This window comes from Hippopotamus amphibius, chromosome 8, assembly GCF_030028045.1.
Source record: "Hippopotamus amphibius kiboko isolate mHipAmp2 chromosome 8, mHipAmp2.hap2, whole genome shotgun sequence".
NCBI classification, from domain to species: domain Eukaryota; kingdom Metazoa; phylum Chordata; class Mammalia; order Artiodactyla; family Hippopotamidae; genus Hippopotamus; species Hippopotamus amphibius.
The window spans coordinates 129,267,324-129,295,300 of NC_080193.1; the positions used below are offsets into that span (position 1 = coordinate 129,267,324).

General features: G+C 44.9%; 2 protein-coding genes across 3 annotated transcripts in view; both read right to left on the reverse strand.

Moving 5' to 3' along the window:
- Positions 1-5,136: 5,136 nt before the first annotated feature.
- DLX1 (distal-less homeobox 1) lies at positions 5,137-8,956 on the reverse strand. 2 transcript variants are annotated; one of them, XM_057746126.1, is made up of 3 exons: positions 8,481-8,956; positions 7,594-7,793; positions 5,137-6,408 (listed from the first exon to the last, which is right to left on the reverse strand). In XM_057746126.1, exons 1-3 carry the CDS (start codon positions 8,791-8,793, stop codon positions 6,154-6,156), a joined length of 768 nt encoding a protein of 255 aa, XP_057602109.1. In that variant the 5' UTR covers positions 8,794-8,956; the 3' UTR covers positions 5,137-6,153. The 2 variants fall into 2 exon arrangements, with proteins under 2 accessions (XP_057602109.1, XP_057602110.1); XM_057746127.1 differs by lacking the exon at positions 7,594-7,793 and having other exon boundaries at positions 6,209-6,408; positions 8,481-8,900.
- Positions 8,957-13,637: 4,681 nt separating this feature from the next.
- The window catches only part of METAP1D (methionyl aminopeptidase type 1D, mitochondrial), a 79,660-nt gene continuing 65,320 nt past the window's right edge, over positions 13,638-27,977 (reverse strand). The window contains 7 exon segments of the mRNA XM_057746629.1: positions 13,638-14,078; positions 14,207-14,285; positions 15,150-15,197; positions 16,531-16,628; positions 23,310-23,473; positions 27,066-27,108; positions 27,661-27,809. Coding sequence (XP_057602612.1) covers positions 14,000-14,078; positions 14,207-14,285; positions 15,150-15,197; positions 16,531-16,628; positions 23,310-23,473; positions 27,066-27,108; positions 27,661-27,809 — 660 coding nt within the window. The 3' untranslated portion in view covers positions 13,638-13,999.

Consider the following 27,977-nt stretch of genomic DNA (forward strand, 5'->3'; position numbering starts at 1 on the left):
ACTTTCTTGTTCAGTTGCCGCATTTAGGGTCGGGGCCCCAGGCCTCTCGGACATCCCAGCTGGGGCCAGCAGGCACTCGAGCAAAGGGATTCTCTTCCCGACTTGTTCAGGGGAGAACAGTGAAAATTTGCCTTGGGTGGCCAATTTTCTCATTTGCCCCTATTAAAAGAAAAAGACCAAGAAATTCAATTAAAGCCACCCTGGCCAAGGCGCTATTTGAGGCATGAATGTCTCCCCTAAAGCTGCAGCAATCATGTGGCATTAGACACTTCCGGAATCCTATAGCCAACCTGAAAAATCCCAGACCCCCTTTTTCCCTAATTTTTGCTCTGATCTGTAATTTTATCCACATTTGCACTAGTTTGAGCATTCTGGCTCTCCCATCTGAAAGCCTGCAATTACTATATAATTCTTCGCAATTTCAGATGTCCTAATATGGACTGTAATTTTTGCGCAAGACAATTTCCTGCTATTTCAAGCATCAACATTGTCAAAGTTGTATGTACATAATAAATGGGAATATCAATGCATAGTTTTTAGCATAACATCTTGACTCCTCGATAATTATATCCGTTCGGAGCCTACGCAGAATTAGCCTGAATTGCATGGTAACTGCTGCTGCTTTAAAATTTTTAAAAATTACTCATAATTTTCCCAAAGATTACCAAGATCTCGAGTGCACAATGTCATCAGCGTAATGAAGAGTAAACATTTATGCTAATAATCTGCAATTTTTTTCATCAGCTATAAAGACAGAGGCTATATAGCCGAAATTTTCAGTCCTATTCTGCAAGCGCAGCGCTGCAAAAAGCCTGCGGCGCTCGGAGGCGCCTGGTCCTGGGGACCTCTTTCCACTCTTTACCTCAGGATAGGAGAATGGGGCTGGGGGATTCTTTTTGGTTTTCTGGTTTTGTTTTGCTCTGGTTTGGTTGGTTTTGTATTTCCTATTTTCCTTTTTTTCTTTTTTTCTTTTTCTTTTTTTGCCTTTTCTTTCCTGTCATTCTCCCAGCCAAAAGCCGCCTTCGACCCTTTTGATTTGATGTAGCAAAGATTGTGTCCAGATTATCTGAAATTGACACTGAAGAAGGTAAGGGTGGAAACCGGTTTCATTTTTCAGAGGGTTGGAAGGCTGCGCTGCGCCCGCCGCAGCGGCTCCCGCGCCGGGAGTAGGAGGGTGGGGGAGTGATTATGTATGCACCAGCTAATTCTTCCATCAAAACTTCTTGTCAGCGATGTCAGGATTATTTTTTTTTCCTTTTTATAAAAACACTTGATGTTTCAGGAAGTGTTAATCCCTGAAGGTTGGGGAATGAGGGCGGGGGTAGGAAAGGAGTGGGTGGGGGTGACAGTTTCTTGAGACTGGGGAAGGCACCCTTTAGAGCCGTTTGCCAGGCTACACTGAATTGGGGTTTGTTGTGGAGCTGGGACGGAAGGAGGATTTCTTTGAGTCCTGGGAGGGAGAGACCCTTACCCTCTGTACTGCATTTGGTAGAGGTTTCTATGGTCATGAGGGATGAAAAGCAGAGAAGTTCGCTTTAGCCTTTGATTTCGGGATGTTTAACCCAGGCGGTGGGATGACAAAAACTAGAGAATTTTGAAATTGGTTTTTTAAAGATACAGAATGAAAGACATGAGTAGCAGGATCAAAACATATAGCTAGGGGCCTGGATTGCTTCTTTCCTCCCACTTTTTCTTGGGGTCGAGTATCTCAGGTTTTATATCCAGCACCCAGACCTACCTTTCCTTAGGTGAGAGAAATTGACAGTTTCTTCAAGGGGAGAGATTTAGTTAATTTCTACATCAAATGACTCTAAGAATAAATTCATACTTCGGTGCATATAGGTGAGGGGAATTCTAAAACTTTTTGTGGCTCTTAAAACTAGTGCAGAATATAGAAGACTGGAGAGAAATCTGACCCAGCATGGTGCAGATCTCAAAAAGAGATAAAAATAAAACATAATAATCAATGAGGGAAAGCTGTGAACTATAAACATGTTTCCAATTTTGTATTTAGAAATATTGCCTAGATTTAGGAGCTTGGTTCTTCCGCAATTAGACAACCACTTGCAGGACCTCTCAGTCTCAGGCTTATGAAACCCAAGACCAGTGAGGAGGGGGCCGGGGATTGTTGCTTCTGCCCCTCCACCGCCACCCCTGCTCCTTTTAGAGTGAGTGTGTGAGAGAAGATATTAAAGAGGTATCTGTTGTTTGGCAATTTTGCTAAGTCTGTCTTCATTACTTCGAGGCTGTGCATTTGCTAATTTGGAGGCCCGGCCATTGACAAGCTTGCTCCATACACCTGCAAGCAATTTGCCGGCTCCGGGTACCGGAGAATTGCAGAGATGGCAGCTCGCACCTATTTGATTTTTTTTTTTCCTTTTCTCAATGCACAGCAAATTTGGCTTTCAGTGCGTTATCTCTTTTGTTAATGCAAAAAGATTCCCTGGGCGAAAAAATTGCTCATAATTACCAGAGAGATGGGGAAACTGCATTAGAATAAATAAACCTGAAATTACTGTAATTATGTTGTGTTTGATGGGCCCGGCTTGTAATCAAGAAGAGAATACAGTGAAATGATGCTGACCCTCTTGGGTTTGCAGCTGTACGCGCACTTTGGGGTCTTTTTTTGCAGAAAAGAGTCATTTTGATAATCATTAAGCTGTGTGTAACCTATTTCAGAAGTGTTTTAAAATGAGGTTCACATTTTTTGAACAAGGGGGAAAAAAATCCCAAAATTGCATTTTGCCATTACAGACTCATACATAAGGAAAGGTTGTGTTTTCTAAGTGACAATTGTTAAGACATAATATTCAAAATCAGTATTTAATCATTATAATGAGGTATTGTTTAAATATAACCACCTTTAGATTATTCATAGTTTAATTAATATACTCATTATAAAAATCTTTGAATCAGATATTTGATGAACTACTTGTCAGTAACAAGGCAGCATTAATTAGGCCTATATTGAGATTAACATTTTTAAAAAGTACACCGCTTATAATTATAATAGAGTCTAACTAAAGACCGCCTTCGTTGAGCTAAAACTAATAATTTCTCTATTTGAACTGTTAGCAAGAGATTATTAAATTAGTATAAGCTAATATCTAAAAGTATTAAAATCCGCTTGACCAAACAGATTTTGCCTGTGGCTTCAAACGCTGGGCCCTGTCTGCCGTCTGGGGTACCAGAGTTGGATGCGTGCAAGAAATCTGCCAAAACCTCCCCGCTAGCAAACTCACATCTCGCAGGGGGAACCAAATCCAGGAAGGTCCCTGTCCCCGCGCCAGAGCCCAGCCCGGGAAAACAGGTCCCTCTTTTTAGCTTCGACACCCATTTGCCCGCCCGCATCCTGGTCTCCGAGGTCCGATTAGCGCTGCAGGTTCTGGGGGCCTGTAGGAGAGGAAGAGCCCCAATATCAGGCCCAGAAGGAGCCTCGAGGTCCCCGACTCCATCCCCCACTACCTCCCCTGCTCCCTCCATCACTTCCCCCCGCCCCCCATTCCCCTCCCTTTCCTAAAGGGCGTCGGAAAAGCCTGGCGCATCTGATCTTTCACCAGCACCAATTGAAAAATGGGTGCTTGTCACAACACAGATCACTGCCTTCCCCTCGCTGCTCCCCACCGCGCGCTGCATAGGGCCCCCCCAAAGGCGTAGGGCCAGCCCCCGCGGGAAGCATCGTGGGAAGGCGAGTTCGAGGGAAGCGGGAATCTTTCAAAGCAGCCCGTCGGGGGCCCACAGCTTTCCCGACCTGTCTCAGCTCCCTGTGGGATCTGGGGCTGAGGATGATCTGAGGCCCGGGAGGAGGGTGCCAGACTCATACTAGCGGCTCAGAGCCCACGTTCTTCTGGAGTGAACTCATCAAAACGGCCCGCCGGAGGTGCCCCTTAACGGCCTGGCCTTGGGACCTTGGGGTCTGTAACGGGTGGGGGCTTGACTTGACAAGCTCTCAGGTTCCAAAGAGTCGGAGGAGCCCACCTGCCCCTCCCTCGGCACCTCCGCTTCTCCCAGGCCAGAGAAAAGCCCGGGGTCATTAGGCAGGAATGGGCCTCTCATTATGGCCGGGCCCGAGTGGGTGGGAGTGACTGTGGAGGGGCCCGGGTGGCGCCTTGGGACTGTCCCCCGGAGCTCACTGATTGATTGGGGGGTAGCATGACAGACGTGTCCTTCCGGCCCCTTTCCGGCGTCTGGCCTAGTCTTTTCCGCGTCGACATCCAGCGCCCTGCGGGCAAGCAAAAGCCGGGAGGCCAGATCCTGGCGGAGGCGAGGGGCAAAGTCGGGTGTCTCCACTTTCAGGCCTCCAGGCCTCTCGCGAGGTGACTGGGCGCAGGGGGCACTCACATCTCACAGGGCGGCTGCTTGTGAGCTCTGCTTTCATCTCATATCAGTCCCTTTGGTTTCTGAGTCCTGGCTCTGCCAGGCCGCACCTGTTCCTGATTCCCCTTCCCAGGGACACTTGCCACCACCCTCTAACCCAGGCAGGGATCAGACCCTTGGAGGTCAGGAGTTAAGCCTGAGGAATTGTCCCAGCGAGGGCTTCACAGGACTCCGCCGTTATCCTGCTATGTCTGGAGCCAGGAGTTGCTGCCCCTGCCTTATCTGTCCCCAGAGGTGGCAGCCTACTGGCCCAGCCCCAGCACCCCCTCACACAGCACACCAGACGGCAACTCTTTCTCGAAACCATAATTTTACTGTCTCAAAGAAACTTTATAACTTATTTACAAAGTTCTGTTTCCCCCCAAGATACAAAGCAATAAGTTAACATTCTCAATATAAAACTAAACTTTGACATAGAGAACACAAAACACGGTTGATTTCAATTGATCACATTTTCCAAATTTCACAAGTAAAATGTCAAGATTCTCATTTCACAAAGCATCGGGTTTTACAGCCACACACAACAGAACGAAAAAAAAAAAGCTAAGCTTGTGCAACATGTTTACCGAACAATAATAATAACAATAATAATTAATAACAATAATAATATGTACAACAATTAGATCCTGCACTGGAGACTGTGCATTCAGGGTGATGACTGGCATTATTCTGTGGTCGAGCCTCTGGGGTTTGCCGTAAAGCTGCTTTCCTCTTACTTTAAAGCCCACTGGCATCAGGGCACTGGCGCACCCCTGCCTGTTTTCTCTCCCTGCCCATCACTCCTCTCTCTCTCTCCACAAGGAAAGAATTAGGATTTTCCTTCTTAACCAGGCAAAGCAATCAAGCGTTCTTCCCGAGATGAGGAACTTGTGTTGGCTTCATTTCTTTCTCTGTTTTTTCCTTTTTAAAATAATACGGGACATGTAAAAAAATGCAAATCATTCGGCTCCAACCTCTCCATACCAGCGAAGTACAAAAGTTATTGTATAAATTAAAAATCACCAGGTCCTCCTTATTCGTTTTCCGAGTGCGTTTAAAATAATGGGTACGTTTGGACCCTGCGCTCCTCGCGCCCCACAGAACCGAAAATTGGCCAAACATTCAGCCTCAGGCGAAGTCCATTTCTCAATAAATAAAACCCCCTCCCTCCAATTTCCCCCAGTCCCCGAACGAGCCACACAGATGATCAGGCAGGTCCAGGAAAAGGTCCGAAAAGACAAAACGTTCCAGTATCCGGAACTGGGTGGCCCGGCGAACCAAGCCTCCTCCGACCTGGTGACTTTTTTCAGAGGCCGAAGAACGAGGACAGCGGACGGACGAGAACCTCGACTTCGTCAGCGCACAGATACAGAGCGAAAGGAGACAAGAGACGGACAGGACAGAAAGAGCTTTTGCTTTTTCTACATTGTTTTTTGTTTCTTGTTTTCCTGATAGTCGCGTACAGCTGCAGGTCGGCGGTCGGGTCCGGCGGGCGCTTGCTGCGGCTCCCGCCGTCTCGGGCCGCTGCGCCTGTGCTCCGAGGCCGCGCTCTGCTGTCCCCGCGCGGCCGAGGCCGCGGTTCGGGCAGGGGCGTGGGCTCCAGGGAAGTCGCCGGGCCAGACCGCCCGGGACTCGGAGGAGGCGGCGGGCGTCCTGCCTTCACTGTTCCTTCTTCTTTCCCTCTGGGCCCTTCTCCTCCGGACCCAGGGCACGCGGACGGGGTGGATGGACCCGGAGGCGGGAGGGGCCCGGGCCGAGGGAGACGGGAAGGGGGCGGGCGGGTGCGGGCGCGCAACCTCACATGAGCTGGGGTTGCTGCATAGCTTCTTGGTGCGCCGAGGGGTACCACGACGTGTAGCTGGGGATGTAGGAGCCCGCGCTGCCGCCCGAGCCCTTCCCGGAAGAGGAGTTGGGGTTCCAGCCGGGCGGCACCGGCGGAGAGCCGGCAGACAGCGCCCGGCCGTTGGCCAGCGCGCTACCCTCCAGAGCCGCCCCGCCCTGTTTCATCAGCTTCTTGAACTTGGAGCGCTTGTTCTGGAACCAGATCTTGACCTGCAAAAGCGGACAACAACGTGACTCGGTCTAGGTCCATTGTCCCTGCCTTGGTCCTCGGGAGATTAGGGGGCCGTGGGACAGCGAGAGAGGATTCCGTCCCCACCCCCACCCCCGCTCTGCGCGACCCGGCAGCTCCCTGCTGGAGAGGTACACCCACCCCACTTCCCCCATAAGAATCAAAGAGGCCCCACCGCCGGTCGCCGTTGGCCGGCAGGGGCAGCTCTCTGAGAGCCAGAGAGCGTGGTGGTGAGTGGTGCAGGGATCCAGGCCTTCGCCTGTCCGGGACCCAGCCCGAGCCCAGCAATCGTCTGGGGAAGACGCCTGCATAACGTCGTCTTCAATTCCAGTATGAACATCAATAAAAGAATCGAATGGAGAAAAGAAGTGGAGGAAATTTATTTGCAAGGCAACCCGCCTTCTCTTTGCCTTTGAGTGAGTTGAGGGCTGACTGAGGAGGCCACAGGATTTTGTTAAACTTTTCATTTGGACTCAAATCAATCTTTCCTTAGTTAGCTTCTCCCAACTCTGCTCCAAATCCCGGCCCGGATGTTGGACACCCGCGCCAGTCGTGATCAGAACGCCCAAAGGGTCCCTGGAATCTTAGAGAAACCAGGGAAGGAAGGTTCCGTTTCTCCTCCAGGGTCTGGGACTTGGGAGGTGAGAGGGCGGAGGATAGGATCCGCCCCCCCCCAACTTGGTGAGAAACAGGAGGAGGAGGAGGGATACAGAGGCTCGGGCCCAGGCCCTGAGTGATTAGCCACACACTTTAAAGGCAAAGAAGGGATTAACCCCCGAGTCTATTGTTCCAGTTGTTCGGGCACGTGTGACCTCAGTGTCTCCAAACAAAACGCCTAGGGAAATCCTTCTTGCGCCCTAATTAGATTGTCCAGGGATGGAGGGCCGGCGGCTGGCAGCGCAGAGTACAGAGTGCAGCGACAGAGCCAGGGCAGAGAACTACGGAGGAAGTAGAGACATTGGAAGAGCCAGGGGTGGGACACACACACACACGCGCGCGCGCGCACACACACACACACACACACACACACACACATACACACACACACACACACACACACACACACACCCCGACCCCTGAGGCCCAGAAAGCAAGAAATGAAGCTCCGGGCGCAGGTGGGCCGCGGGAAGCCTGCGTGGCGCCACTGTGGGGCAGCGGCGAGGTACCTGCGTCTGCGTGAGTCCCAAGGAGGCCGCGAGCTCCGCCCTCTCGGGCAGAGCCAGGTACTGAGTTTGCTGGAACCTCCGGTTCAAAGCCTGCAACTGCAAACTGGAATAAATTGTCCTGGGTTTGCGGATCTTTTTCCCCTTGCCATTGAAGCGGACTTCACCGCCTTCCACCACTGTGCTCTTCTCGGAGTCAGCTCCTGGAGGGACAGCAGAAGTGGGGGCCGTTGTGAAGGCGAGGGACTGCCTTTAGCGCGGGGAGCCGAGAGCAAGTGACCACAGAGGGGTGGCAGAGGCAGGACCAGAAGTGAGAACGCTCAAGAAACTCCTAAAGCCAGGGAAGGGCCCCGCCGAGTCCAAAGGGCCCGACCGGGGCCGCCGCAGGCGGACTGGGGCAGTTCCCAAGGCGCGCAGCTCCTGCCTCTGCAGCGAAAGTTTGCTATTTTTTGCAGGCGGTAGTTGAGGTTTAATTACCCTTAATTGCATACATTGTTTATAGCGCTACGCAATAAATAATTACCGAGACTAATACGTGCACATGTGGGTTTCTGTTTCCCAGCAGGGCATTGTGTGCTCGGCGCACGGAGCCGCCCAGAGGCCCAGCCAATGCCAGGGGACGCTCTCGGATTTATCCTTTGCTGGATAGTTGCAAGTTGGGGTGGATATATATTTTTTTAATTTCTTTGCTATGACAGGGATGGATTTATTGATACCCGAAACCTTTCACTCCTCCGGCGCCCTCCCCACCCCTTTCCCACCTCTCTCTCCTCCTCTCCTCTCCCTTCTCTCTCTCTCTCTCTCCCCTCCTCCTCCTCCTCCTCCTCCTCTCTCCCTTCCACTCCCTCCCTCCCTTCGTACCTCTTCCTCTCCCTGGCAGGCGCACGTACCTGGGTCCTCCAGGCGGCTCTGGGCGAGGCTGGCGCTGCCCGGGTATGACTGCACCGAACTGATGTAGGGGCTGGACGCGTGGCTGCTGACAGAGTTGACGTAGGGGTAGCCCAGCGGTCGGGAGAAGGACGAGGCCGAGCTGTAGGCTCCGTCGGGCTGCGAGTGGCCCGCCGAGTGTAAACAGTGCATGGAGTAGTGCCCGTGGGACATGGGAGAAGGAGACATTTGCTGGTTGGGCGGCCCAAACTCCATAAACACCGCCTTGCCCGACACGGGGCTGTTGAGACTTTCTGGCATGGTGGTCATGGTCATCTCTTCTCGCGGGGTCTGGGTGTGGGTCTCTCTCTCCTCTGCTTCCCTTTTGGGGGTCTCTGTGTTTCTCAGGACGGGAAGGAACCCAATTTAAGCGGAACAGGGGTTTTCACTTTCCATTCATAAGAAAATGGAGTTTGTCTCTTTGAAAAGTCTAAGCATGATGCTGCCGAGCTCCCCAAACTCGCTTCAAAGCTTTGACTCAGCCAAGGTCATAAATATTCATAAGCTGGCGGAGCTGATTGGTCCGCTGTCTTGCATAATCACCGGGGATTGGTCCGAGGCGCTCCGGCTCCGCTGGACTAGAGCGGGCGAGGCGGCCGGGCCTCGGGAGAGACGCATCCACACTTCTCGGCCGGGGCTCCTCTGCAACAGAGCGCGCAGCGTGGGGCGCACAATGGGCTGCGGCGCCCGCGCCGGGACCTCCGCGGCCCGCGGCTCTTCAGCCTCCCGCCTCCCCTGCGCGCCTCACTTCCCAGAAGCCAACCAGTGGCTCGGCGCTGCCGCCCACCCCCTCCTACTGTCCCCACCCTCCGCCCGCCCCCAGCACCGAGGACCAGGGCACCGCTTCTCCTAGCCATCTCCACCCGGTCCGGTGCAGAGCTAGGGCGGCTCTGGTGCCCGGCCGCGGCCTCCCGTACGCGGAGTCGCGCAATGGGGGCGCCGAGGCAGTCAACAGAGCGCTATCCTCCCGAGAGTCCTGTGCCTAGCGCAGCGCTCTCCTGGCGGCGCCTCCCTGGCCTGGGTCCGCTTTGCCACATCCCCGGGGGCGGGTTTGGGGCCCTCCGGGCCAACTCACTCACTCGGCCGCCGCGCCGCCGCCGCTCCCTGGGGCCCGCTCGCATTGCTCCAGGCCAAGCTGGCCACACCAGCTCGAGGCTGCACCGGTCTGATTAAAACGGTGCGCGCGGAGAGCCAGGAACCCGCGCTTCTCCTCCCAGGAAAGGCGGCCGCACCGCCCCCCTCCCCGCAACACCCGCTCCCTCTTTCCCTCCCAACCTTCCTCCGCCTCCCCCTCCCCTCTCCACTCCCTCTGCGCGGAGCGCCCCGGCTCACTCGCCCCAAGGGCGCAGCACAAAGTGGAGCCTAGGAGCTGGCGGGCTCAGTTCTGCTTTAGCTGCGGACGCCAGGTGGTCATTTTCCGGCCTCCTGGGGTCTGGCGAGAGTACCCGGGGTGGAGGAGTCCTGGGGGACACCGAAACCAGCCGCAAAACCAGGCCAGTGGTGGGCTCGCGTGTCTGTGTGTGGACATGTCTCTCATTGTCGCCCAGAATCCTCCTCATCTCCAGGGGTCAAACCGGGCGCCACTGGACCTGGGGCAGGGCTGGTAGAGGCAGAAGCTGCCACGGCGCCTTCTATCTAACGGGGCGCTAAGCACAGAAAAGCGCACAAAAGCCCCCCGCAGCCGCCACCACACAGCCACCCCCGTGAGGCGTGGCGCGCACCACGTTGGCTGCGAAGGGGCTGTTGGTTCCCTATCCCGCCAGCCCCACGGTGAATCCCAAATTACTTTGTTAGGTAATTAGAAAGTGTTGATAATTATTTCTTTCATAATTTAGCGGTGTGACGGGAACGGGGAAATGATCTTGTGAAAGTTCACACGTGCAGATGTATTAGTTACTGATTCATTTGATTAAATGGTAGTCTCAAGTGCTCGGATCCGCAGCTGAAGGCGCCCCATTAGCATAACACTGATGTTTAATTTTCATACGCATAATTAGCCATATATTTAACACTAATAGCAACATGCAGCCTTTCAGCGTTAAACAGCCCGGGATTTGATCTGGCCTGAGCTGAACCTTCGCCGGTGCACCTTCCCCTGTCTAGAGTGCGCAATGATCACAGGACAAACCTCTGTAATCAAAGCACATTTTGGCAGAGGGAACACCAATAAACATGAACATTCAAAACAAATTACATCGGTGCTGTCCTTACAGATATTAGTGGAAGGGGCTTCTCTTTTTTAACTTCTGTAGCAGCAGCTGCAGCTCGCGGAATTCCTCTCCTTTGGTTTAAGGGTACAATGTTGGGGGTAGAAATATTTCAGGGAGCGTGGTTGGAGCAAAAAGAAAAACAAAAGCCAAGCAAAACAAAGCAACCAATCCTCCAAACCAATAACGGGTTTGCCAACGTTTAAAAAGATTTTTCTTTCTTTCTTTCTTTTTCTTTTTTCTTTTTTTTCTTTTCCCCCTTAATCACCGAAGCACACGGTGAGGCTTTGTAGCAACAACCAGCTAATGACTCCGCCACTAGACAACTCCTGGAGCCGTTCCACTCCTCTTGATTTCCGTGTTGCACTTGTGGGTTTAATTGCTCTTTCCTAGCGCCTGTTACGCGGTGTGGAGTGTGGTGCGCCCTGCGCAGCAGCGGATGCCGCCCGGGCCTCTGGTCTCCCGCGCGCCTCGCCGGCCCTGTCCACGTAAGTGACCGCCGCGGCTGGCGCGGGTTTGGGTTTGGGAAGGAGGGAAGCAGGGCCGGAGATTCCGAGTGCCAGGGCAACGCTTGAGGAAACCCGACGGCTGGGCTGCCCAGGACCAGTTTATTCCCGAGAACTGCAGGGTGGGGGATGGAGAGAGAGGTCGCGATGGTCTCCAGGACTGTCTACCGTTCACATCTGGAGGGGGGATCCAAGTCTTTTGCAGCGCAGGGGACGGGACTGGCTCCATGGAACAAAGGACCCGCACGGGAAACGGTTTCAGAGCCTGGCTTATTTTAAAAATGAATTATATCTGGACAAGGGAATGTCTACACTCCGGAATTATTTCTTAGCCCCAAAGAAGCAGGTCCCGGGAGGGATGGCGGCGCTGAGATGCCCGGCCTTGACTAGCTTCTCAATGTGTGATCTTATCTCCATCCTAAGAGCCCAGGGTGGATCCCTTCCAACCCCCACTGCTAAGGCAACACCTGTTCTGAAACATCAATTTGCTTAGATCTTCGCTTGTCCCAACTCATAGAGGAAACAAAACTCTCCCATTTATCCTGGGAGCCCTGGATTCCAAGTAGAACCTGTTGGAGACACTACAGGACCGGGTGCCTGGTGGTGTTAGCAGTGGTCACACGTGGCTGGAATCCCTGCCCCCCGGGGTGAGGTTTGGGGCCAGTTCATTTGTCAGGATTGGGAGTGGCAGCATGGACAAGGTATTTTAAAATCTGCTTCCTAATTTCAACTTCAAATCGTGTTAAATGGAGTTTGTTCTAATTCAAGTTTTTTTCCTACGGAGCTGCTGACTATTGGCTGGTGCTAGTATATATACATATATATGTATAATATTTAAACTTTAGGTTAGTCACTTTAATACGTGGGATTATAAACCTGTCCCATAAATACCTCCACCTCGGAAAAAAGCAGCGTGTTATCCCACTGGTTGGTAAAATTCTGTGGTCCTAATGAAATTATTCTTGGGGAATCTCCAGGTAAACAGATCTGTAGATAAGATACTGGCTAATCGTTGTGCTCTGACTAATCTAGGAGAGAACTGAAGTCATTCTCTGGCAAAATTCTCCCAACACCATCTGGGCCTTGTTCCTCTCTAGAAAATCCGGGTTGCTCTGGGGCAGCAGCCTCAGTCTGTAGGCCTTTGCTTGGCCACCTCACTAGCACCCCAAAAGTTTTCCTATGAATCTTGTAAATCTTCAACCCGTCTCATCTTTTCCAGCTCTCAGATCCACTAGAATCAGAATCACCTCTGTCCAAATGCTATATCCTTGGATGCAGAGAAGGGGGGCAGGAAGGGTTGGAGGATGCCCAAAAGAATCCCGAATTCAGGGAAAAGCTCGAATTAGCCACTTTTCCAAGCGCGCTCATTGGCCTCAGTTTCCTATAACTTTTCCCACACTCTGAGTGTCACAAAGATGGCAATGACACGTGTCCATATTTCCTTGGTACTCTGGAGCTGAGCCAAATCTATATTTAGTGGATGGCAGCTTTGTAAAACCCGCCTCAGTAGAAAAAAGACTTAGAGCAACCACTGACAGGCGGGACACACTCTAAAACCATGACCAGAGGGAGACTAATTTCTACATGGCTTGCTAGAAGCCCAACCCTCTCCACCTCTGAGCCCAGGTGTGAAGAGGTCCTGAGAAGCGTGGGCAAGGGAAGGGAGGGCACTCAGGATGGGAATGAGCCTTGGGAGATGCAGAATGTGGACCCTTGGATTTCCTGCTTCTGAAGCAGATGGAGCTGCTGGCAGACTGAAACCAGAATTAAACTCGCCAGCTCCAGTCCCGACTAACTAGGCCCTTGTCCTCAGAAGTTCCGTGTCTCCTCTTGCAGGGATGCTCATTAGGGTGGGTCTGAAGAGAGCCAGTATTGGGAGACGTCAATTTAGGGACCAGACACTGCTCAAATCTGGGCGAGTGGAACCTACGCTCAAATTCCTAGGGCAACAAAAGGTCTAGCTTACCTTTGTGTGTAGGACAGAGGGTCTCTCAGAAGTTACCTTTGGGATGGCCAAGCAGGGCAGGTTGTGGGCCAGGGAGGAGGAGCCACAGGTCACCAGGAAAGTCATGTTTTTGGAGTGATAACCCCTGCGGAAGGGCCAGGCCCAGGGTCCACAGGCAAGGAAATATTTGCAGTTAACTCTTTCATTCGCGGGCTAATCTTTTCATCGCAAAGTAGCTATGAAGGGGAAAGAACCGGGAGGGTTGGAGGGCAGCTGGCCGCGGCGAGCGCCCCTGGGGCCAGCCAATGTGGGATAAAAAGAGACTTTTGAAAAATTCCTAACAGCTAGACTCGGGTTTTCCTTTCTGCGCGCGCGCGTGTTAAAAGTTCAGACCCCCAAATTAACCACCTACCCTCTTCCCCTAGTAACTGTCACAGACGCAAGGAGCACAAGACGCAGTGGTTTTAAGAGGTGAAAGCTTTTTATTTGGGCTGCGTCAACACAAGGGAAAGAGAGAACTATGCATTTCAAGGACTCCCTCATCTTCCAAATGAAGGCGTCCATACTCCTTCCCAGATGCGTTTCCCGCGTTGGGAAGCAGAGCCCGGAGTCAAGATCCGACTCTCCGAAGCCGCACTGCCAGATCCCAGCTTCAGATCTTAAGTTTCCAACTGCCCCCAACCCGCACCGCGTTTCCCCAAGGCTCTGCTAGGTGCTAGGTAGGTTAGGCGTGCCGTTAGCCTGTCTCTTCTAACAGTTCTCCAGCTGGATTTCAGCAATTTAAGAAAAAAGACGCCGCGTCTCTGAGACCTTCGGGTCTCTCTTCAGGCCTCGTGGGGCAGTTTGGTCAGGATCTGCGCACCCCCCGACGTGATGAGAACTGTGTGCTCGAACTGGGCAGACCTGAAACACACAAGGTAGCGATGAGCACGCGCGCAAGCGCCGGCGGGACGGGGAGCTGCTCACCCGCGTCGTCGGACAAACCTTCCCTTCCTATTCAATTTAAAAGCAACCGGGCAGGAAGCAAACACCTTTGATTGTCCAAGGAGACCACAGTCCATGCATCCTCCAGCACTTGAAATTCAGGGGATCCCTCGGTTATAATTGGCTCTGTAAGAGGGAAGATATTTACTGCAGTGATCTAATCATATTCTTGTCAAACATTATTTCGGCAGATTATCAAAAATGAGAATAAGAAGGTTCTCCCCCCTCCCTCCAAGTGCTTCCTCCCACGGGTTCGTGTTGTCATCTCGCAAGCGCTGATAAGTGATGTTGCTTACATAGTATGCTACAAACTAAACAGTAGGAAAAGGAAACGCTATGGCATTCAAAAATGTATGAAGTTGTCTAGATCGTAATTTTTTCGAGAAAAAAGGGCATTTTAATCAAGCCTTAATTAGGACCCTGTGGATAATAACCACCCAAACACCAGTCCCTCTTATAAATATCAGTCAGTTTTTTTAAATATTTGAATTTTTAAAACATGCTCAAAATGTTCATTAATCAGCAAATAACAATTTTCTTATTTCACTCTAATTGCTTCTCCATTAAGCCCCACAGCCAGAAATATGATGCCTTCGGGGTCTCAGGTGACTGGAATTTGGTGGTGACACCAATCACATGGTCGCCAGAGAGTATATGCCACTTGCTGACAGGAAGCAAGGGACATAATCGCCTCTAGTTGCTGGGTGTTAATGAAAAAAAAAAATCACAAAACACAAAAAACCAAACACCACATTACGCTGGTAACAGAATTAAAGGTTGGACGGCTGCCGTCTCCTAAATGTGTTGGTAAGTATCTCATTTAGGAAGATGGGGCTCGAGGATATTATTTAATCAGATTTACTGTGCATCTGAATTATTTCATTATGCTGATTGGCTTTATTAGTCCTTCATCGGACTGCCTGGCTTAGGCCAGCGCCACTGCTTCTGCTTGGGGAGCCACTGCTTTCTGAAGAGGAGCTCAGCACTGACCTATGGTGAACGCCATGCCCTCCTCCATGAGTAGATCGCTGTCATTCGCTGTAAAACAAAACAAAACAAGACAAAACAAAACAAAAACAATGGGTGTGGGGAGTGGGAATGGGAAATGGAGAGAAGGACAGAGAGATGGAATTAGAGGGGTTAGGCTGCTCAACAAACCTGTTTTTTTCTTTTAGGAAGAAAGGGTGGAGGATTCTAGAATGTGGGGTGGTGGCTACCACCCAGGGATTAAGCACAGAGCTCCTATGCCTCAGCCTTTGCATTTTCTGAGCTTGGGGTCAGGGACCCTAGAAAGGGTGCACCAAGGCTGAGCAGGGGCACCCTGGGTGCTTGAGACACCTGTTGGGCTCTCCCTTGCCCACTGTCCCCTAGCCACTTGCTCTGAGGTCTCCTGGCTTCGCTGGGTTTTGCACCTTGCCCTCCATCTCCAACCCAAAGAGAAAGACATCTTGGGAACGGAGACAAAGGGAAGGCAGGTTGGTAGGAGGCAAGAACAGGGGTAACTTGAAATATTTCCAGGTGCTGGTGCTGGGTGGGCACACGCCTGAGAGGCCCTTTCTGCACTCCAGCCTGGGCCTCTTAATGGGCTGCCTCGGGTAGAGCTCTTTGGCCCAAAGGGAGTTCTGACCTGCTGAGTCTCTAGGGATATTCCAGGGGATGGATTCCAGCCAGTAGTTCCTCCAGGGGCTGCTCCCACCCCAAGCACACAGGTCAAGGCCCCAGGACCAACTTTCCTTTGGTCCGCGTCCAAGTATGCACCCCTCTTGGAGGCACTCCATAGAACTTCTTCCTACACTAACCCAAATCCCCCACCCCTTCTGGCCCACTCTTGCTTTCTCACTGTAGGGTACACATCCAAGCAGTGAAAAACAGGAGATTCTGTGGGAAGAACACAGGGTGGGTATAATCTAGAAATCACTAAAGAATACACGCTGCTAAATACATCAGCTGTCAACGCTGGGTAGGATGTAATGAAGTTTAACCACAACAGTCAGCAGTTAGAGACGGGGGTAGAAAAGAAAAACAGAAAACAGTCATATGTGCATGCTGCTGGGACATTGATGCTGTGGTGTTTTGTTTTCAGTAACTTTTTCTAGACAAATATCCCTTGTGCCTTCCAGCTATCACCCTTGAGGAGAAGACAAAAAGCAAAACAAACCTTATTTTGGGATTGAAACGGCTGGGCTCTAATTCAATAACATAGTAATGTGCTGGTTACGATCAAGCAGGACCTCCCCGCCACCCTCATTCCCACCCACACACTCATAGGAAAGGATGACAATGTGGATTCAAAATTGCAGCAAGAGATTCCGGAGCAAAACTGCTTTATCCTGATTCTATTCAATAAACAGTTCCCAAACTCACTTCTTACCATGATGCCAAATTTCTGGATGTCCATGAAAGTAAGATCCTATCCCATGTCCCACAAAATGTGGACAGACTTGCAAACCATTCTGATGAGTTATCTGGCTTTAAAAGCGACCAAACAAAATATTAAATTGGATCATTTGAAATGCATACATAGATAAGACAAAGTCACTTCAAAATATTCTCTGAAAAAGAAAAAAAAATCAGTTCTATTTAGAGTCAGATGGTAACAGTTTGTTTTCATTACTCAGGAAAAATTTTTTAACTTTGTCACAGCTTGTAACAACTCCCTTTGGATAAATGAAGAAGAAAGGTATGTATCTAACACAGTAGTTTGCTTCATTTACTTTAGTACAAGGCCACTTTTAGATGATGAGTGTGCATGCACACGTATAGAGCTCAACAGAACCAAGATACACGTGCAGGAAATGCAGGTCATAAAAACATGCCTGATTTGTATGGAGTTTCACAAAAAAACTGTGCAAATTACCACTGATTTGGGAACCAAACAAAGAAATTACAATCTGAAACGTGACTTCCTACTTCTAGAATTCCCTTATTCTGGTCTATTTCAGAACATTAAACATTTTACAGACACACTCACACAACAGGTCGCACCTGCTTTGTCAGTATTCTTGAAACACTCCAAAACGTTGTGATTATTTGGGATTTCTACTCAAGACCTTCACCGTTAAAAAAATTCATAAAAATGCTTTTTAATTGCTATGATGATGAAGAGAAGCTAGCATTGTGATTCCTAATTCTTAATGCTTCATTAATTACTTCCACAGGCAAATCTTTTGAGGTCTGTCTATTCCACGTGAGTGAAATCTTAGACTCTAACACGAAAATCTTCACCTACAAGGTTAAGAAATTGTTTTTGAAATTAGGTGAACATGTTCATTTCTGGGAGTACCAGAAAGGCAAGAACATACATATCATTAACAACCTATATTTTCATGTGGATGAAGGGTAAAGTGCCTTCACCCTAACCATAATAATGGATTGGGATTTACAGGACCACTGTTTAAATTCTTAACAAAACCAAAGTTCTTAGATCCCAAACTAGAGTTTCCAACAGCTCTTCAGTTTAGTTTAACATGAACTCAAAGGCATTTAGCCAGCATCTCTGTGAGCATTCCTGTCAATACACTTTTCTCTAGATATTTTTAACCTTCATCTCCAGACCTGTAAAATGTCTTCACTTAGGCCAGGATGTCACTATAAATAGCAGATGGGCAGCCTCTCCTTCAGATTTAATTTCCATGTAGCAGTGCAGAAATAGGTGAGCTATGCATGTGTTGAGGAGAGGAATGGTAAGTGAATGTTTTTATCTCTAAAGTTATTCTTTATGGTTAATATAGTTATTTCTGTATGTCTTTGCACTTTGGACAGGAGGTATAACAACTTTTCCAAGATGTTTCTAATTGTACCACACAATTTCTGAATAGACACTCAGGATGGAGAGTGGATAAAGGGTGGAAGAGAGATTATTTAGTAAGATATACTGATCTAGATTTTTTTTTTTTTTTACAAGAAAGGGTTCTATCTAAACCTGTAAGTTATGTTATCTATGTTCCAACAAACCTCAATAATTCTAAGAGGATTCATTATAAACTGTTCTTCTATTTTCTTTTCTTAAAAAAAAAACCAAACTAGTTTTTTATTTTTTTTAAGGCTCTGATTGGCAGGCATCACAGCTACATCGTAAATGTGTGTTACAACGGCGATCTTCATTTTAATTTCCAATGAGAGGAAAGGAAGAAAGCTCACTCAAAAAACACTTGGGATCCCCCCCCCCCACCCCATACCTCTCATTCCCCTTCATAAAAGAAGCTGTGCAATTACTAGGTGGCTAAAGATATCTAAGTGCATTGTATGACAATTTACTGCCTGGATCCTGCTGGAACTTCTGGTTATAGGAGGATCATAGAACGTATGTGTCATAGATGCAAAGGTCAGAGGATTTCACAGTCATGTGGAAAGAGGAAAAGAGCAGGACAAATTTCCCTCAGTTCCGTGGTTGAGCACCCATCTCAGTGCTTGATTCTAAGGCACTAAGTAAAAACTCCTGTCTGCTTTTTAGGGTATTTTCCTTTTGGATTGGTAGTTAGCTTTTTAAAACATACTTCCTGGGACCGAATGGAATAAAATCTCATGAATGTTTCTAATTACTGTTGAAAAGCATGCCCCTTCTACTATTCTACTGTGTACTGTTCTTCTTCTATTTTGGAATATAAGGGAAGCACAAGATTATTTATCTGACTCTAGGGTTTAAATCTAACCTTATGGAGGCAATCCAAGCACTTTGTAGTAGCAAATTCCACTCTAACATGAAATCAAGTGCTAGGAACCCTAGTTGTGGCACAGAAAGTAGAGCACGTGTGCTTCTCTTGACTGGTGTGTTGGGGAAAATGGAAACTGCTGGGCGGGCAGGGGTGCCCAAGAAGTATACAATTGCTCCCCAACACCAGCCATCGAGGGTCATGACCCATTTCTGAGCATGAGGGTCTTCTTGCCTTGGACATTTCACAGATAAAAGCTGCCTTCTTTTTGTTAAAATCCACTGAAAAGAACTCTCCTGGTATTAGCTCTTCTGTTCTGATTTTCTCTAACTAAAAATTTTCCAAGGCAGCAGCTCACTTACATGAGCCTGAGCACATCTATGATTTGAAGCCCTTCAGATGGAATATTTGGGGAGGGAAAGAGGGGAGAGGAGGAAGGAGATGTATAAAAGGAGTTTATGAACCTACTTGAAAATTATACTGTATTATTACAGTTTATGTTTCAGGTACGGTTCAGAGTTGAAAGAGAAATTTCTCTTAAGGAATTTCATCTTGTGACCATTTTCTTAATTGAATTCCCTTTTAATTCCCTGATAGTTTTCCTCAATTGAAGTTTTGCCTAGATAAATTAAAATTCTTGATACCTTTAAACAACATTTTATGACTTAGAATACATTCCCCAAGAGGGCAGAGGAGTACTATATTTAAGTACATACTCTTCTAAAGAAATAAAAATGCACATGAAAATTGTTTTATTATCATTTTCTCATGAATCCTATAAACAGCACTGATTTCCAAAAGATAACATCTCTAATTAAAGGACCTCAAATGGCACCTGATTTTCTAAGTTATGGAATTTTAATCTTTCCAGACTTTTATTTTAAGCAGTAGTCTTTAAATGCAGGAATGCACAAATTCAAGGATTCCCTTTAATAACCAGGAATGTTTAAGTACAATTAGTAATATTTTTGAAAGCCAGCAACTGTTTTCCAAAAGAGTGGTACATTTTTTTGTTTCAAACTGGATCACAAATTACTGTATTTTTCTTACAATAGTGCTGAACTTTTATTTGAGGTTTTCTGTTTCTGAAAAGCAGACATGATGGATTGAAATAAAAGATAATTTATTGCAATGCTTACTTTCATGTGCAGAGGGAAGCAGTGTAATTGTAATTTACAGTAGCTGTCAAGAAAAATCCATCACAGATGACATTAAAATGACTTATTTTGCCTGAGCCACTTATTGTTTAAATGTGCATAATCTAATAGAAAGAGATTATTTTTTAAAATCTGCTTTATATTCTTCTAAATTAATATCAAAACATATACTTATGAATTAAACATTAAAAACCATTCATTGATACTTTCATCATGACATTTACAAGCATAAGTTATTTTTGATTGAACTGTCACATATTTGTAATGTATGAATCTACACATCCGCAATATCCTCATATGTACAGCTTGTATCATCTAGAAATAATTACAAAAGTACAGATTTAGAAATATTTTAAAGCAAATGGAGGTACAGTGAGTATAATAACACTGTCACCTAAAGATCACTAGCCATCGCTCACGAAGCAGAAGGGCACAGAGAGAACTCTTTTCATTAAACTCTTTTAGCCAATATTTCTTTGAGAATATCATCCTATCCTTTAGGTCAGAGAATTTCAAAATTTCCTCTAAAGATCACCAGGTTTTTGGTGACATAATACTACTGAAAGACGCTTGAATGTTCTTTTCATGGTGTATCAGTAGAGGGAGGCTATGCAAAAGATGGTGAATATCTTAAAATAAACGAGGCTGAGTTGAAAGATGTTTGTAAACCTTCAGTCTGTAATGATTCCAAGTACTTTTGGCTTAAAGGTGGGGACTGTTTATTTACTCCCTTGGGATTTTGCCTGAATAAGAAAAGGCGATGTCCAGAAACACTGCCTGAACACATCAGAACAAACATTTGTTAGAATCGGGGCCAGTTTCCTCCTCAGTGGCAGACATAAACCATCTAAATAATGAAATGCATTAGGGTAAAGGAAAAAGTTCATTGTCTGTTATTTTTCACATAGTTCTGTAAGTGCAGTTGTTGGGATTGATCTGGTTTTCAAAGGAGCTTGTACATGCAAATTCATCCTCTGCGAAAACTGACCTTTGCATCCAGATAGCTAAAATCCAATGTCACTTTCAATTTTACTCTTCCTCTTCTTCTCTTTTTTTTACGTAGCTAGAATTAATGTAGTGAATATGTAATGAAATGCATTATCCTGCATGGAGATTTATCAGATTTTCCGACTGAATGCTATGCTTTGCTAGTACTAGCTGGAGTTCACCTGCATGTTGGTGTGGCGTGTGGCTCTTTTTTGTAAAGAGTTAAGTCGTACACAAAAAAAGGGAACAAAGGTCAGCACCCAGCCGCCACTTGAATGTGAGATTTTTCTTTTTATTCCCCTTGATGTATACTAGGCTCTGTGTTATTAGTCTTAATGATGGAAAATTGTAGTGTTGATACAAATCTTTTTTTCAAAGTAGTAGGCGGGAGCTCCATTTGTTAGTAAGTTTTTTTGTGACTAAAAGCCACGGACAGTACATTTATGTAGCAGTAAAAGGCCTAGATGCTCTTTCCATAGCAGAGCTAATTATTCCTACTGTGACCTTACTGATCTAGCCTGTTCCTAGTACATCTCATCTGCACGCCTGTTCCTCTGTGTAGATGGTGTCAGAGAATATGAAAAACCCTATAATGAAACCATTTTCATGATGGAGAAAGGCTACTGGAGTTGCACTTGCTACAAAGAGGCTCAATTATATGAGTAATTGTGATAATTTTCTACATTCATAGCCTTCAATGGGGAAAAAAGAATGAGAGCCACAAAGGAAAATTACTTTAACAAGAAAGTACAGAGAGTAAAAATGGAAGAAGAGACAAAAAAGGGGAAAAAATAACCAGAAAAAAAGTTTAAAAAATAGATCTGGAGGGAGGAATAGCGAGACAGGGAGAACAACAGAAATGCTCAAAGGCCCATGTGCAGCTGTGTTGCACAATTAAATTGAATTTTTTTTTCTGCAGTTGATGAATGTGACTACTGCAAATGTGCCTCTGTAGTTAGCTATCATTTGTTGTTCCGTGACAGGAAAAGGATAATTACCTCTCAGAGAGAATCAAAGGCTGACATGCCCTTTAGACACAGCCATGAATGCAGAGCTCGAGAGAATGCCTGAATAAGAATCTAGTGTTCTCTGCCCCCTTCTACTGAAGAATAAATTTTGTTAAAATGCAAGAGCACCACCAGTAAATTTGTTGAACCCTAGGTGTTCAAAAATATGAGGTACATCTATCGACTCATCCCATTTGCAAAAATAAAACTGCATTTTGAATTCATTTCTATTATATTCATGGACAGTAAGATAGTGAGATATGCATTAAATTTCTTTTCCCAGTAGGGGTCTGATTCAACATTTCCTATGAAAGAACAGAGAGACACTATCCTTTTTTCCCAGGCTAGTTAGCCTATAATTTAAAACTGTCAAAAACACAATTTTGTTCAAAGTCTTCAATAAAAGCTTCTCCGATATAACCCGAAGAGATTTTACTAAAGTTTGATTCAGACACTGTTACAATATTTTTAAAGCCATAAATACATGTAACTGATATTTCACGGCCTTTTTTCTTAAAGTATTTGAAGGCTTACGAAGAAAAAAGGCAATATCTTTTCAAGGTGACTAAGCCTTCCATCCTTCAGACAAACGGGAAGTATTGAATGGTTCATATTAATGAGAACAGTACTTTAAAAGGTACTGATGTGATCATCTTGAACAAAATATGCTACTTTTAAATGAAAACACGTACTCTGAATGTCTACTTCAAACCAGTTATGGGGGAAAAAGAGATCTAAAGTAGGTAACAGATTACAAAGAAAAGTCTTGAATTCAGAAAATATACATACTCTCAAAAAGCAAGCATAGAAGGCTGTGTGGAAAGTAAACAACGGTTTACAGGAAAAATGAACCAGCCAAAAAAAAAAAAGACAGACGATCAGCCTTTCAAGCTGTTTGCTAATCCACTAATTTGAAAGGTAAGGCTTGCTTGAGCTAATGCTTTTTATCTACCACAGAAATACGTTCCACTTCACGCCTTTATAAAATCTAGCTTTTCTCCGGTCTCATTACCCAAGAGTTGGGATGCTTACCCCTTCTTAGTTACTCTTCCATGTTTGGCGTGATTTTGAATATAGGGACACTACAGACCAACACGTCAAGCTAAAACTAAAGCAGTTTTAGCTGCCTCTTATAAGTTTTTTGCTGACCTGATATAGTCCATTTTTTTTAAATCTTATTATTTTTTTAACTCAAGGAACAACACTGCAGCCTGGCAGTTCACATACTGATATCAGACTGAAATGATGGCTCTGAATCATGAAACATGTCATCAACTTTGTACCAAGCCACCAATAACCTTTGTACCATTTGCCAACCCTCCCTTTACTTGTCAGTGTAAGGCTTACCTGATTGTGTTTCCAATTACAGAGAAGGGAGCCCCCGCTCTGCAAGCAGCAATTGCTTCATCTCTACACCTCCTGGCAACCTCCACTAACTTTTTACCACATTCATCCACATTGCCCACCAAAAATGTTTCAGAGGTGTCTCCATGGTAGCCATTGTAGTAAACCTAAACGCAGGCAGAAATTGAAAAATACGTCCTTGTTTAAAAATCTACTCTCCTAAAGTCTACATTGCATGCATTTGCGTATTTAGAAGAGTCATGTGTTTCACCCTTTCAGAGTTACTGTCAAGTTTCCCTACAAAAAAAGAAGAAACAGCCTTACAGAAATTATGAAGAGGAAAACATGCAATGATATTGCAAAATTTTAAAATAAACTCGTGACTAGTATGGCTCTTTCAGCATTATGATTAGCAATGTTCTTTAACATTCTCAGCCCTCATTTTACTTCTGAGACAAAATTATATGAGCAAAAATAGTGACCAAAGACATCGACCCACAATTCCACAATAGGTTTAGAGAATCCAGGTATGTTTAACACAGTGAAAAGCTTCTTCAGTGTCATAAAGATACTTCTCGTTTATTTACCAGTCCTACACTTGGAAGTGACAGACAGTGGCCAGAAGAAATAAGATAGACACGTCAGTGTTAGAAGAGACAGAAGGAGAATTCATTTCCAAGAACTGAAGTGGCTCAATATCGGAATGAAATATGTTATAGAAAAATCCTGTCTGGAAGTGAAATCTTAAATGTTCCAGATAGCAGAAAGTTGACAGAAAACACTATACACGGATTTTTAAAGAATCAGAAATAAACAAAACAGGCTTAAGATTAAAATTACAGAAAACAGCATTTTATCCGTCTTCAATGACTCAGAAGGCCCTTGAAGAAGGATCTTGAAAGACACCAGATTCATTATAAGAATCAATAATTACTAAACACTGTAATAAATATAGAAGGCAGAGGAGACTGGTTGAATATTGATCCTTTGATATAGCATGGAATTTGCTATTTTGCATAAATTTGTCCTGTGTAATCATTTTTCACATTTTTCTTTCTCATGAAGTAGAAAGCAGAAACTATAATAAAAAAGATATTTATCTGAGCTTTCTGTTTTAATAATGAATTAATCTGTACACTCTTCTGCATGAAACCATACTCTTGTATACTCTGTGAGGAAGGCAGGAGAAGTTTTTCTTTTATCTTCACTTTATAAGTCAGGAAACTGAGGTGCAGACAAGTAAGTTGTCTAAGGTGAGTGGCAGAATACAGAGGCAGATCCAGCTTACTAGGATGGATTATTGGCTTCTAATCAAGTGTCTTTGCTACTACATCAAATTACCTTAATTACCTTGCAATAAAACAGTGTTTTACACATTTATCCACATTTGTAATCCAAGAGAGTACAAGTTTTGATTTTATACACAAGCATATAACAATTATTAAAACAAAATTGTAACTCTGAATGTTTGTATAGTTGCTATGTAAGTAAAAATGTATTTCAAAAAAACCTTTATTTGCCTTTTCATGTTACTTTTTGCTAGCCTGCAAAATGACTACTTGAAAGATTCAATATATATGGAAATAATACTCTCAGAAGTCTGTGGCAGTTATCTATAATTACTGTTTTTACCCACAAACTATTCTTGTTTTATACTTCATTTATTTAACAAATATTTATTGAGCAACTAATATGGGTATCACATTGTTTTAAGCATTCAACTTTCAAGGGGGAAAGAAGTCTATTTTCCTGTCATATATACTAATGTAAACAATTACAAAATGCAATGAGTATTTTCTGATAAAAGTATAGGATCTAATGATGGACTCTTTCACTTCATAAAATATTTCATAAGAAATATAATTTAATATACTGACCCGTATGTTTCCTTAGTTGCTTCACATTTCTAGACACTTGAAAATATTTCACTTTGACCATTTTAATATAAAAATGGAATTGTTTATTGAGAGTCTTCAGGAAACTTAGAAAAGGCATAGACTATTCTCTTTGGACACACTGGAAACAGGAGGGAAGAATATGCTACTTTCATTCAAAGCAGCAACATTTTGTTAGGGTGTGATTAGGTGAGATCATAAATGGAAAACCCCAGAGTGGGATAGGGAGGATGGGAAGGAGTCAGGGGAGGGAGGGGATATGGGGATATATGTATACATACAGTTGATACACTGTTGTACAGCAGAAATTGGCACAGCAGTATAAAGCAATTATACTCCACTAAAGAGCTTAAAAAAAAGGTCCCAAAATCAAAGAAAAAAGGTGTACATATACACACATATGTATATATATCTGAATCACTTTACTGCACAGCAGAAATTAACACAACATTGTAAATCAACTCTACTTCAGTAAATTTTTTTAAAATAAAAAAATAAAGTTTTCATTGAGTAGCAAAAAAAAAAATTAAAAAAATTAAAAATAAATGGAAAACCCCCAAACCAAGTACAATTCCAAAGAAAAGAGCTTCATGAAAAATGCTTCCTTTCAGGTACACGTCATAAAATACCTCCTTCTACATATTCTGAGTTGGGAAGACAGCAACCATACATGTAGAGCAAATGCTCAAGTATTCTAGGTAGGACAAAAAGATATAGGAGAGAGTATCAGCAATAAAAGAATATTTGGCTACATCCTAAGACAAATTGATATGAAGAAAAAAGGCTGAATTAAGTTAAACTAAAAATCAGACAACTAAACTACTGGATGCCAATCTCTACCACATTCCCGCTCCCACCTAAGGTTCGTGGTCTGGATATGAAATCATTATTATTAAAAATATTTCCTTGTTAATAGAAACTGTACTCCTTGAATGCTGACTATCTCAACTAGTTCTCATCAGATGTTTAATTTATTATTTATTTATTTAAAATGTATTTATTACTCACCAGATGTACAGAATTTATTGACAGTCTCCATAATTGAAAGGTACCATTACAAATTTTTTTAGTAAAACAAACTGCCAAAGCACAAATAACCCAAGTCTGAGAATAGCGAAAGGCTAAGAAAATTAGAAAAGCTTAGAGCTTGTACAGTTTGAAGTTCCTGTGTTAAATTACTCGGGGCTGTTATTTGAAAGAAAGGCTGTTAACCATTTGGTGAAAACTTAAGTTCAGAGAGAAAAGCACTCTGCTTGTACACTTTGAGTTCAAGGCTCTCTATACCAGAAATGGAACACAACGTTACCTTCAGGGATTTTAATAAATCTAAGGAACACTGCTAGCGAAAGAGTTGCTGTCCAAATAGACTGACACACACAGGCCAATGTAGCCCCTAATGACAGAGTAAGATAATGACAGGCCCCACTCAAAATCAGCAGGAAGAGGAAGATCAATCTTGGCAGAGTGAAGGAAAAATGCTGGCTTTCTTCGCGTTAGCTCATCTCATACATATCTAGCTTCAGCAGCTGCCCAGTGCTGTGGGCTCTGCATTAACCACACAGTGGATCAATAACAATTACACCTTCTCAAAAACATGACACATAGCAGGATTGGGCTGACATTTCACTTAGGCCAACATTGATCTCAGTGCATCTGATTCCAGCCCTAAATTCAAGTCAGGCCTGGGTTTACTTGGAATAAACACAGAGTTAAAGACAAAAAAGGAAACCAGCTGCTTGCGTCTGGGTCTAGAAGTAAACAGCACTTCCATCGGTGCAGTTCACATTTTCAATCCACTCTTCTTCCTGTTGCTACCAGCAATTCTGAAGTTGATCAAAGACTATTTTTTATATGAGTTACTCACCGTGACATCAATGTTGATAATATCTCCATCCTGAAGAGGTCGACTGAAACATAAACCGGAAAAGAAAATGGTGATAGACAGATCCCAATAAAAGGAATACAAAAATAAATATCTAATGACTACTATCACAAGCCCAATGAGTTGCAATGATAATTCAGAGTGGAGAAGCAATGAATGGAATAACTATATATAATCTTTAATTTATGTTAGTCATATCAATTTTTACTAGAAATACCTAAATGAACATGTATCGCCACTGTTTAAAAATCTACTATTCTCAACAAAATATACTTACTAGTTACCTTAATTTTGCAAAGAGCCAAAGCAATAGCAGATGGTTAAAAATCTAAGATGCTAAAAGAAATATTTAACGCACAACCGCTCTTTTGTATTACATGTTGCTTTAACAAACATTAAATGGTGTATTATGTCCATTTAGAACCAAAATACTTCAAAATTGTTGCTTTACCATAATCAGCTTCAAAAGTTTGCAGGTGGGGTTCAATTAAACTACAGTGTCTTTCAACATATGTTACAGATCTTAGTTTCATGTTTTAGTTTCCAAAGGAACAATATGTTATTAAGCAATGAATACCTGTCAGGAATACCATGACAAAGCACGTTGTTTACAGAGGTACAAACAGATTTCGGAAAACCTCCATAGCCTAGAGGTGAGGGATAGGCATCATGACTGATGATTTCCTGATGAACAAGAGCATCTATCTCTTCAGTTGTCATGTCAACCTAAAATATTAAATAAAGAAATTGTGGAGCGACAGTTGAAGACATTTCCTGTATTTACTGAGTATGCCTATAGCTACAGCACTTTCAGATGAGACTGTATAAATTTACTGCGATAAACTTGTGGTACAACATTTTAATTAATTATGATTAACCTTAAAATCCTATTGT

Bases quoted from the DNA above. Each gene is read 5' to 3' on its own strand.
- DLX1 (XM_057746126.1), bottom strand. From the start codon at position 8,793: ATGACCATGACCACCATGCCAGAAAGTCTCAACAGCCCCGTGTCGGGC. The intron at 7,794-8,480 runs GTACGTGCGCCT...CTGTCCCTCCAG, and splicing joins GAGCCGCCTGGAGGACCCAG to GAGCTGACTCCGAGAAGAGC. The intron at 6,409-7,593 runs GTACCTCGCCGC...CCGCTTTTGCAG, and splicing joins TGGGACTCACGCAGACGCAG to GTCAAGATCTGGTTCCAGAA.